Raw genomic sequence first — 11,136 nt, 5'->3', positions numbered from 1 at the left:
GGAGGGTAGGAACCTGGGAAGCTGATTTTGAAGTATCTGTGAACATTTCATTTTTGCAACCCTGTCTGATGTGTGCCTGCTTTAAAACATGCTCTGATGGCAAGGACAGCCTATTCTTGCACCCCAAGTGCATGGAGTCCTTCAAAGGCAACCAGTCAACCTAGTGTAGGTCTGATCATCACACGAGCTCAGTTCTGTGCTTTACAGACCAAACATTTAGCAAAAACCTAGCTGTTGTCACCCACTGTGACAGCAGTCTTGCATCTCCTGCTAACAGCAGTCAGATTTATCCACGTTTTTCACATCTCCCTCTGAAAATGACAGCCCTCACAGAGAGGAGTGAATTTCAGAGGCTGTCTTGCCCTGGCTACTACCTGGATTTCTCAGCTTCCATCATTAGGACATCAAGTTGCAAACAAAGAAGTTCCTAAAAAGACAAGACCAGAAAATAAGAGGTTTTGGAAATAGGACAGACTTCAAAACTGTTGCCCATAGAGTAGCAGCTCATGTGTTGTGGGCTATGTTGGAAGTGATATCTATGAGGGAAGTGTGCTCCTACATTACCCAGAAGTGAGGTATAATTGCTAGGTAGCACTCACTTTTTGCCCCGAGCAAACAGCAAAATACCCCTGTCATAGAGTTAAATAGGACCAGGGACATTATCTCCTCACAAATGTGAACGGAGTAAGGGTACGATGGAGCAATGTGCAAGAAGCAGTCCTGATGAAGGTGTTTGTCTGCACATCATTTTGGCACAGGAGACACCCCACTGTCACACTCCTCTTTGCCATCCTCCAAATATCTTCCCCAGTAGATCAGCATCATCCTGGTGGCAGGGCTGGCCAGCAGCCAGCTGACTTGCCTCCATGTCCCTGTTGCTGCCAGTCATGGGGCAGCAGTGACACACAGTCAGAGGAGGAGAGGAGGTGAAAGAATGTGCTGCTGCACCAGGAACAGGGAAGCAGTCATCATTCTCCATTTCACTTGTTAGGAGATGCAGCAAAGCTCTGTGAAAAGACCTTCAGGAACAAGAGGCAGGTCCCTGAGGCTGGGAAGCCAGCAGCAATGGTGGCATCTGCCCATCATCTCAAGGAGGCCCATGTCTTCTGCCCCAAGGCACCAGTGTAAATCTTGCCCTTATTCTTTAGTGTGACAAGCCTTTAATCAGTAACCAGCAACCTCTGGGACTTGGCAACTGCTGTGTGAGTAAGAAGCTTCTCCTGTACTTGGGATTACAGTTGTGAGCAGGAGATCCCAGGGCCAATAGATGTCCTGGCACTCTGTTAGCAGAGAGAGTGCTTCAGAAAAGAGCTTGAATTCCATCAAGCAAATCAAGTTCGTGCCCCAGGCAGTGTGACAGAGTCTCAGGAGTGCTCACCTCCTTTACTGCTGTGGAAATGTGACTTTTCCTCTAGTGGTAGTGATAAGTCTGAAACGATTTTATCCAAGCTCTGTTATCCACTGCCTAATCACTGCGATGCCCAAGTGGTTACAGAGATACCCTTGTTACAAAAGGCAGCCAATATCTTCTATTTTTGCTAAGCCCTAGTAGGACGGAGTGTGCCTTGGCTCTCCGTATAAATGAAGTCTGCCCCTTCCCCAAATCTGCCTGCGTCCTCCCAGCATTGCCAACCTCCACTCCCTCCTGCACTCCCTCACACTCCCTCTCACTCACTCTCTCACTCTCAGATGATGCAGAGTGCCAGCAAGTCCCTCAATGCTGTCATATCTGTCCTTTTTATTCATTGCAGGGTTTATTTTTAGCCTGAAACAACTGCTTCCTAAAAATGGAGTTCCTAATGACACGGGAGCTGGACACAGCTATGTAAGGTATCCAGGGCTTGGCCTGACAGCTTCTCCTGTCTGTCTCTTTGTTGTGAGCCCAGGACAGCAAAGTTTGTTGCTTGCCACCAGCCTTGCAGAGCTTGGACTGAACGCTAGGAAGGCAGAAGAAAGAGAAACTCGGTGCAGACTCCCACTGGAGCCCTTGGCCTCCTTCTCTTCCCAAACTGAGAAGGAGAGAGACCTTTGCCAGCGCTGCACTGAACTCCAAGGGTTCCCCAATGAAGGCAACTTGCTGGATCCTGGCAGGCTTTTGCCTGCTTTTCTGCTGCAAGGCAGAAGAAGGACTGAATTTCCCCACATATGATGGGAAAGACCGAGTGATCGACCTGCACGAGAAGAACTACAAGCATGCCCTGAAGAAGTATGACATGCTTTGTCTGCTCTTCCATGAGCCTGTGAGCTCTGACAGGGTGTCCCAGAAGCAGTTCCAGATGACGGAGATGGTCCTGGAGGTAAGCACCACTGCGTGTCTCCCTGCCGGGTCAATGCCACTGCACATCTGGAGTTATGGAGACAGGTGATGGGACAGTCAGGGGCCTGGTGGGAACGGCCAAAGTTTTGAGGCTGCTCGCCTGAGTATGATTGTGTGATATGATATGTGAAGCACAGGGTAAAGCTTTTCTTGTAGTCTTTTGAGTTGTCAGCTGGGAAATAGCCTTTCTGGGTGGTGCACCAGAAAACGGGGAAAAGCAAATAACCATGCACACCCCAGCAGTATGAATTCAGCTTAGCTGTGCTTTTTCAAATCTCAGCACAGGTCTGAGTGCAGCCTGAAATTGTTAGGTCCCTTCTCCTTCTAGTATATCCTCCTTAGATTCAAGATTCCTTCCAGTTTCCTATTCCATTCAGAGCAAATAGCCAAGTCCCACCAAACTGTGTTGCAAATGGGTGTCCCAGCTCCACATCGCAAAACTCCCTGTTGGTGCGGCATTAAATCCCTTTTTTTTTTCTTCTGACACTTGGTTGCCTGCATGGAATAAATCTGTAGCTACTTGCTAATACAGCCGTTCATTTCTGTGCTGGAAATAAGCATTGTTAATTCTTTGGTGAAAGAATGATTAATTAATCCTCAGTAAAATAAATCACACTAAAATTTACAAAGTAGATTCATTGCATTCTTTCTTGTAGTGTGGCTGTAATATAGGGTCTCTCAGAGCAGTAGACCTTGATGGTTAGTTGTTCATTTCCTCCCAGGGGCTTAGAGATATTCCTTCTTAACTAAAAGACATATTTGGATGGAAAGTGAGAATTGCAGAAGAAATACATAATCTCTATTTTTCAAAGACAAAACGCATTGCATCTCTTTAAGTATAGCAAATGTGATTTAGAAAATATTCTCACTGAGTGAGGGCTAGGACCCGCAAAAGTACAGTGCCAAGTTCAAGGTCTACTGACCTCCTCAACAAGGCAAGCAAGAAAGACTCAGACCTGACCAGATTTTATTCACTTGTCAGGAAACAGTTACTTGTTCCAGGTGAGTGATCAAATAACACTTGGCAAAGAAAAAATAACCCTGGAACTCCAGCTGAAAAGTTTATGGCTGGTAGTATAATTGCATTGTTGTTTAATAGGATAGCTATTTTGTGCTTGATAGATGGCAAGCATTTACTAAGTGTGTATTTATAGAAACCTGGCAGAAGCAGGTACCCGTTGTACACTGTCGGTTGTACTCCCCTGGACACCTATCCCCATGTTAGCAGTCAACCATACTGAGCGTGCAATTGCTACAATGCAGCATGTGTTAGAGCTTTTATTTTGCAGGACTTGCTTCAGAGGGTGAATACATTAGCTTAGGGCTCTGGTGGTCTGGTTTCCAATTGCTTCTCTTCCATTGAACTCTGATGTGACCTTGGGCAAGAGATTGAGGATTAGATCCGCAGCAGACTTTATGTAATTGTAGTGCTCTGGTTCACTAATGCTCAGCTACAAGCTGACCATTCTACAGTCCTCAAAACTTCTCCAGCACTTGCAGTGCTGATTCAGTGCATGTTCCCCATTGTCCCCTGGGCTGGGAGTTGCAGCAGCAATCTTACAGTTCCCACACAGCAGAGATCTGCAGACTGGACACTTCTTTGCCACAGACACCCAAGGCTTGGATTGGATCTGAGAAAGCAACAGAGAATGTGCTGCATAGGACACAAACCAGCAAGGTGCTGGTGCTCTTAATTTCTGTTACTAACTTAACCATTGCAGTGAGCTAGGTTTTAATCTTCTCCGTCTGGTGACTGCACTCAAAACTTCACCTCCCTCACCTCAAGCCACAAATGTTGTGTGGCAAAGATCGCTCTCAATCTGCCCTGCCTGTGGGAGGATGCCTATATGGAGCATCTCATGCTTACTCACTGTATTAAGGATTTATTTTCTGGAGCATCTCATATTTTTTTCACTTTACTTTATTGAGGATTTGCCTGATGACTCACAACAAGGTATGCTGCTTCCACAGCCTGGAAAACACCACATCCTTAGCCTTACTTCTATAAAATTGCACTGATCTCCATCATAAAGAATAATGGCAACCCTTCACACGAGACCTTCAGGCAGGTGTGGAGTTAAGCAAAGATCTGAGCTAAGCCATCTAAGGGTTATTAGTTCCTATTGCCTGATGAACACAGGTACGTGTGTACACAGAAGAAATAGGATTCATGGATGTTAAGTGTGACCTGGTGTAGGGAACCTGCTTTGGCAGGGGGGTTGGACCTCTCTGGAGGTCCCTTCCAACCCCTACAATTTTGTGATTCTGTGATTAAGTCCTGAAAACCTCCAAAGTGCCCACCCCTCCTCTTTCTCACACACACTTTAGAAGAAATGTATAGTTCCAAAGACCAAAGGCTTGAACAAGTATCTTAGGACTAGGAAAAAACGTGGAGAGATTCAGTAACAGGTCCCTCCATATTTGCTAGGACAAAATTACAGATGTGCCCAGGTAGAAGATAGTATGGCATATTATCAAAGCAAGCAGAAGTCCCAGTTGCACCTGCTGGTCCCTTCTTCACTTTAGACCCAGTCACTGGTTTAGGTCTCAGCAGGTGAAAAAAGACATGGCTACAAAACATCCAAGGAGGGCAGGATGAGTCTAGACGACACTCCTTCAATCTAGGAGCAAATTGTCCCTTGGCCATGGTTTCATCCAAATACGTTGGTCATAATCATCAACAAGCTTGGACTGGTTCCACTAGTAGCTAGCAGGGCTTGAGCTCATGTGGCAGCACTTCCTTCTTCTAGAGTCTCTTCCCTTCCAAGTTCCTGCTCTGTTTGAAGCTTGCAATGCCTTAATTATGTCTGAGATCTCCCGGAAAATCTGTCTGAAAATGGCCAAGAGCTTGAAACTTTATTTGTGGAGGCAGCTGACAGACAAAACAGGGCAGAGAGAAGAGAATAGCGAGGGTCTCATTTCCTTAGTGAAACGTGCTGAAAACCTGACAGCATAAGTGAAGTTAAGCACATAAGGTCTTGATCCAATTGCAACCACAAACATCAGGGTGAGGAGAAAGTGATATGCTAGGAAAATTCTCCCCATTACAAATGCCCAGTGTGCAGAACTGACCAGCAGAATCTCAGGAATGTTCACCAGGCATCATCAGATAAAGGGATGCTGTGGTTACACTGATATTACAGGATCTCCAGCTCCCTCCACCCAGTCCTATTGGGATCTGCCACTGGATTCCCACACAGCCCAGCATGCCCTTCCAATTTGGAAAGGCAATGAAGAAGATCATCAGCTGACCTGGCAGCCCCTACCACTTACTCTGTTGTCTTTTCCAACCAAGGCAATTCTACGGCTCTGAGTTGATGAGTGTGGCTGCTTCACAACTCAGACTAAGAGGTTCTTATGCTCCTTTGCTTTCCTTTTTCCCTCCACTCACCCCAACTCCTGCTGAACAGCTCCTCTAGGTTGTGAGGAAAATCCTCCACTCTAGATGATGACCCAGCAGTCTTGAGGACAGTGGTAGCAGTTCCTATCCCGTGGCAATTTTTCTAAGAGCCCTGCATGCCCTGTGAGGTGAGCACAGAGAAGAAGATCACATACAGCCAGACATAAAGCTTCACAGTGCAGATTTAAGTGCCAAGTAAGACAGAAAGCTACTTGTCCCCAAATCTCTCAGCTTTAATGGAAAAAGGGTGAAAGAGGACAAGAACAAAGCAGGGAAACTTAAAATATCTGTTCTGCTACTCTTCTTCTTTGTAACTCTCCTATTTCCTCCAATCTCATATCAGTGCTTCTCAGACCTCTGCCTTCTCCCTCTCATCTCCAAACCCTTCCCAAATATTGACAGAGTTTTGCTTTCCAGTGGGCCAGTTTATCTCTAGGGATCACATTACAAAACTAAAGAGCAGCGGGGTAAGGGATTTTTATTTTGCACATGAGAAGCTCTCTCCAGCAGCAGAAGCTGTCTTAGTGCAGAGCAGGCTGCCTGCAAAGCAGACATTGCATCTCTCTCCCAGTGTCCAATCAGTAGTACAATCAGTACTACTTGTGCTGTGAGAGGGAAATATAGCTTTTGAGTTCAACAGAATAAGGGTTAAAGTAAGCATAAGGTCTAATTCACTTGAAAGCAAGGATTTACTTTCAAGAGTTGACACTTGTAAAGCTCCACTCACAGGCTTTCAGCTGAGAATGGAAAAATCAATTAAGATTTGTCTGGTTTTAGGGCAGTTCCACCCATCTGGTCTTCAAATCATTTTAGTCTGATAGCCCCTGTGAGAGCTCAGAAACATGTCATATGTAGCAAAAAGGCCTTCTCTTCTGATCCAACAGAGGAAAAAAGTTTGCAAGTATGGGTATGTATCGACATTCATAGGAAGCAGTAGCTGAGACATTATCCCCATGTCCAAACAGAGTACAGGAGAGTATAAAACCAAGAGCTTTCTTTAAGCACCCTTATCATTTTGTTTCATAGACTCAGTTTTCAACCTTTTTCTTTGAAAATAGTACGTTCATGAGACACTAGCTCAGTATGACTTCCTGGGCTGGGTAAACATGTTACACATTGAGTGCCACAGAAACTGCCTGGTCCCTGCAACCCTACAGAGCAAGTCTTCAGGGTGAGAGATGGAGCACACCCGGAGAGGTACCTGAAGAAGCCTACAGCATGAATACCTCATAATACAAGTAATAAAACAGGTTGCCACACTGAGGCAGTGGCTTCCACTGCAGATAAGTTAATGCAAAAGGTTAGAAAGGAAAAGATGTGCACTGCTTCCTTTGGCCTCTGAGATGATATAAGTACATCTCAGTCCATTAACAGCTGAGAGCATTGATTTCGGCAGCAGCACTAGGAAAATTTCACTCCCTGACATGCCAATCATAAAAGAAGCTACAGCAAGCTCCCCAGGCTGTAGATGGGCACACTGGCACCCAGGCACAAATGGATAATTTGGCCTTTCTGTATAACTAGTGGTAGAAACAATTTCCAAGACTACTTTAATTCTTATCACCTAGTTTCCTTTCCCAATGCCCTTCCATCCATCTCATCACTGAGGTTGGTCTGGCTGCCTGAGCAGCTTCTAGCATAAGAACCCCATTTCCATCACCACTTCCCTCTTGGAAAGGCAACCTTCATGTCCAGTCATGTATGGTCAGAGGGAGAGAAGTGTGCTGATGGCTGTTCTCAGAGTAGGAAATAGCTGTCATCCCAGTGTCTAGGGGAAATTCAGCAGATAGCCTCTGTAGGTGCCCTGCAAGAGCTTAAAGCAGTTGGAAACTCCTTCCATGGCACACCTTTGTTCTGAAATGCCCAAGAGATGAGGAAAAGTTGTGAAAAGCCCATCCTTCAAACCTCAGTCATCCTGCCACACCAATTAGGCTCCCTAGAAACATGCCTGTGGGAGTTTCTGATGCATTCTTGATATCCAGGAGGCAGGATCACACTCCTGTCTAATAAGATGTCATTGACCTATCATAGTGCACTGTAAGTGAGCATCAAAAGGACTGGCCTGAGAAATCATTCACCAATGGGCACAGAGTATTGCAAATTGGAAGGGACCCATAAGGACCGAGTCCAGCTCCAGTGTATGTGTACTGTCACCATTTGTTGTTCTCTGCCTCAGACCTTGACATTGCCCAGGAGACTGCTGAGGCCAGATTGCATCCTATGAGCTGGAGCAGGTACCACACTGCCCTCATTCCAGACCTCAGTCTGGAAGTGGTGCCCTTCATTTAAATCAAGCTGATCAAAGCCTGCCACAACCCTGCGTTTAAGCCTGAGCTTCACCCATGGGGAAAAGGGAAAGGAGATACAGTAATTCTCTTTAAAGCCCCAGGAGGGAGGGGAGCTATTTAAGCACAAAGCCTGAGGACAAATGGGCTATGAATAAATCAAGTTTGGAAACTAGGGAGCTCCTAATCACCAGAGTCAAGGGGAGAACAGCCCAGTGAGTTTAAAGGACACTCAGATTGAGCAACCTGGTCCAAGTTCTGATGACCAAAGATGTCTTTTTGAGGCCTCTGTCTGCAAACAGCAGTCACCCAGGCAAGGAATGAGTGGCCCAGGAAAGAAGTGACTTAGCAAGGTCCGAATTATCTTGTTTTATTTAATCCTCTGCACACTGGGATTTACCTACTTACAGAAAGAAAACCTTGCCCGAGGAAATAGAACAAGCAGCAGCCCCATGTGCAGTTCCCCGCTGCGCTGGCCCCTGAGCACTGCTGATGGGGCTCATTCCTGCACACACTCTGGCGCAGCTCCGGTGCAGGCCAGCTGCACGACATGATACCTTCTCTTTCTGGGAAATTGCTTCTGCCCTGGCAGCCGACAGACTGAGCAGAGCTCTGACACCTTGAAGCCTGCGTAAGGAGACACTTGTTCTGAGAGTTTCCCTTGGGGCTGGTTGCTCACTGCTCCTTGGCTGAGTCCTCCTTCACCCCAAGGAACCTATTGCTCCCCCACGGTCCCATACGGGTGTGGATTCAGGGCAGGAGCACCCAGATCCCTCCTGTGGCACTCCAGGGTTTCAGAGGCATTGGCTCAGGCCCACTGGGTCAGAAAACTGAGAAATTTCCTTGGAGCTGGAAGCGTGAAAGCACCGCTGGGTCCTGAGGAGGAGAAAGGACTGTTGTGCACTGAGCTCACTTCCTTCTTCCAGCACCCACTTGAAAGCAGAAGGCTGCTGCTCCACATAGGTTTTGCTGTGGCATCCAGCCTTTGCTTCCAAGCAAAGCTAGTTATAGCATCACTTTTGTAGAGGAAAGCTCCCAAATTCCTCCTCCTGCCTGGTTCATCAGAGTGGGGTTCAACAGAGGGGGTTCTGCAGAGCAGCCCCAATCCACCTGCAGAGCTGAGGTCAGCACATGCACACTCGCAGCCCCAGACTGTCCTCAGTGTGCAAGCTGCTCAACTGAGTCGGCAAAACAGCTGTGAAGCAATGCCAGCAAGCACCAGCCAACAGCAGCAGCAAGTGGCCCCTGCCCCATGGACGCTCACAGCCACCAGCATCATCCCCAGCTATCTCAGGGGCTTTAACTTACAGCTGGCTAAAATTAGGGATGCCCGGGCGTGGATAAAAATACAGCCCTAGCTATGTGAAACCTTTAGGTAGGTGGCCAAAGAGCACATCATATGCCTGGCTGGGCTGAGCAGCCGGGTAGCTCTTAAAGGGCCGCAGCACCGTTCTTGGAGTGCTACCTGTGAAAGGACCTTCCTCAGTGACCTTTGGGTGTTCTGTATTTGGGGACTTGCCTTTTCATCAGGAGAGCAGCAACCCCTTAAGAGGGCAGCTCCAGTGGTGGAAAAGGGCAGTAAGATGGGCCATACTTTCTCTCACCCAGCTCTGCTGCCAGGCCCTGTTGCTGCAGCTACTCAGCAGGCTCCTGCCCCTTCTCTGTGGCAATCACAATGTATCAGGAGCTGTCATTCATCAGCCTGAGTTACAAGATCCAATACTTTTCTGATGGGTATTGTGAGGGGTTGCAGCACGGCACAAAACAGCATTGAGGAGAGTGATACCCCTCTGCTCTACTACAGACTGTTCAAACAATGGAGAAGCCAACCACAGTGTAAAGGTATGAGTTCTGCAGAAGCTTTCAAAGCCTTTGAGGAAATACTCTAGTTTCTTGCCATATCCTCCTGTTGTTTCTGAAAACAAAAATAAGTTTTAAGACATTAAGTCATCCTCATCTTCACATCAGCATGTTCTGGCCATCACCAAGCTCTGACAGCTTTAAAGAGCAGAGCAACAGAAAAGTGGAAAGAAAGGTGACTTTCCATATAATCCCGTTGCTCTGTTCTTTGTGTTTCTTCAGTTTTGCTCTTCTACCACTGCCTGCTGGGAAACAGCAATTTCCCTGTGCATAGCAGAGGTACTCCCAGAGGCTATCAGAGACCCAGGTGCACCCAGCACCCTACCTTCCAGCCTGGCAGCTAGGGAATGTCAGCCTTGCTGATGGGGGGATCTTGACGGTGAAGTGAGAAGAAAATCCAAACCAGAAACCTATAACGTCACTCCACGATGAAAGACTGACTATGCTGGGATACCTGTCTCATTCATCTCTATCTGTAACCCTCTCTACTGCATTTGTTCTGCCATTTGATGGCAAGACTGACACCAAATGGAAGGTCCAGAACAATCACCGCCATCTGCAGCTGAATAGGTTTGTTGTCAGACAACCTATCACCTTTACAAGGGTGATGCTGCTGCTTCTTGTAGCATAGGATTTCAGAAGGACCCTATGAGTCTCCTTAAAGCTTCCCATCACCACACCTCAGTTCAGATAGTTATGGTAGTAGGAAGCTGAGATGCTCTAGCAAGGAACTATTTCCTTCCATCACCATTATTCAGATTGCTAGCACCTGCTGACACCACCTAAAATCATAGAATCACAGAATCACAGGCTTAGTTTGGAAAGGATGTTAATCATCTAGTTCCAACCCCTGATGAGACGGTGCTTTCTCACTCGTAGGTCATAGAACTGTAGAATGGTCCTCAGGCTTCATTTGGGGCTGGCACTTCTCACCAATCTCACAGGGCCATGCACCTACTCAAATGAGAATAGGGCTGTTACCTGAGGAATACTCACAACTCCTGTTCCTGAGAATGCACAGGACTCAACTTGTGACCCCGTGGCTAGAAAGAGTGCACTGCAAAGGCTTCGTGCTTACGAGATAAAGGTTGCAAAATGTGCATGGGATACACCTGCTGTCTTTGCTTGTGCTCTAAGCCCTGCCTGCCCTGAGCCTCTTCATGTACCTTAGGAACTGCATAACCAGCTAAGCCCAGTTCTTCCGGGGCAGTTTCTCCCTCCCATCTCCCCATGCAGCTGTTGAAGCTAAATTACTCACTATAGAGGCTGACACA

At 47.0% G+C, this 11,136-nt stretch overlaps 1 protein-coding gene across 1 annotated transcript in view; it reads left to right on the top strand.

Moving 5' to 3' along the window:
- Positions 1–2,063: 2,063 nt before the first annotated feature.
- The window catches only part of CASQ2 (calsequestrin 2), a gene marked incomplete at its 5' end in the record, with an annotated part of 29,984 nt that continues 20,911 nt past the window's right edge, over positions 2,064–11,136 (top strand). Inside the window, one exon of the mRNA XM_079548806.1 lies at positions 2,064–2,297. Within this exon, the coding sequence (XP_079404932.1) occupies positions 2,064–2,297 (234 nt within the window). The remainder of the gene's footprint in view (positions 2,298–11,136) is intronic.

Source organism: Tetrao urogallus (genome assembly GCF_951394365.1).
Source record: "Tetrao urogallus genome assembly, chromosome: 1".
NCBI classification, from domain to species: Eukaryota; Metazoa; Chordata; class Aves; order Galliformes; family Phasianidae; genus Tetrao; species Tetrao urogallus.
This window is presented reverse-complemented; position numbering and strand designations above follow the sequence as displayed.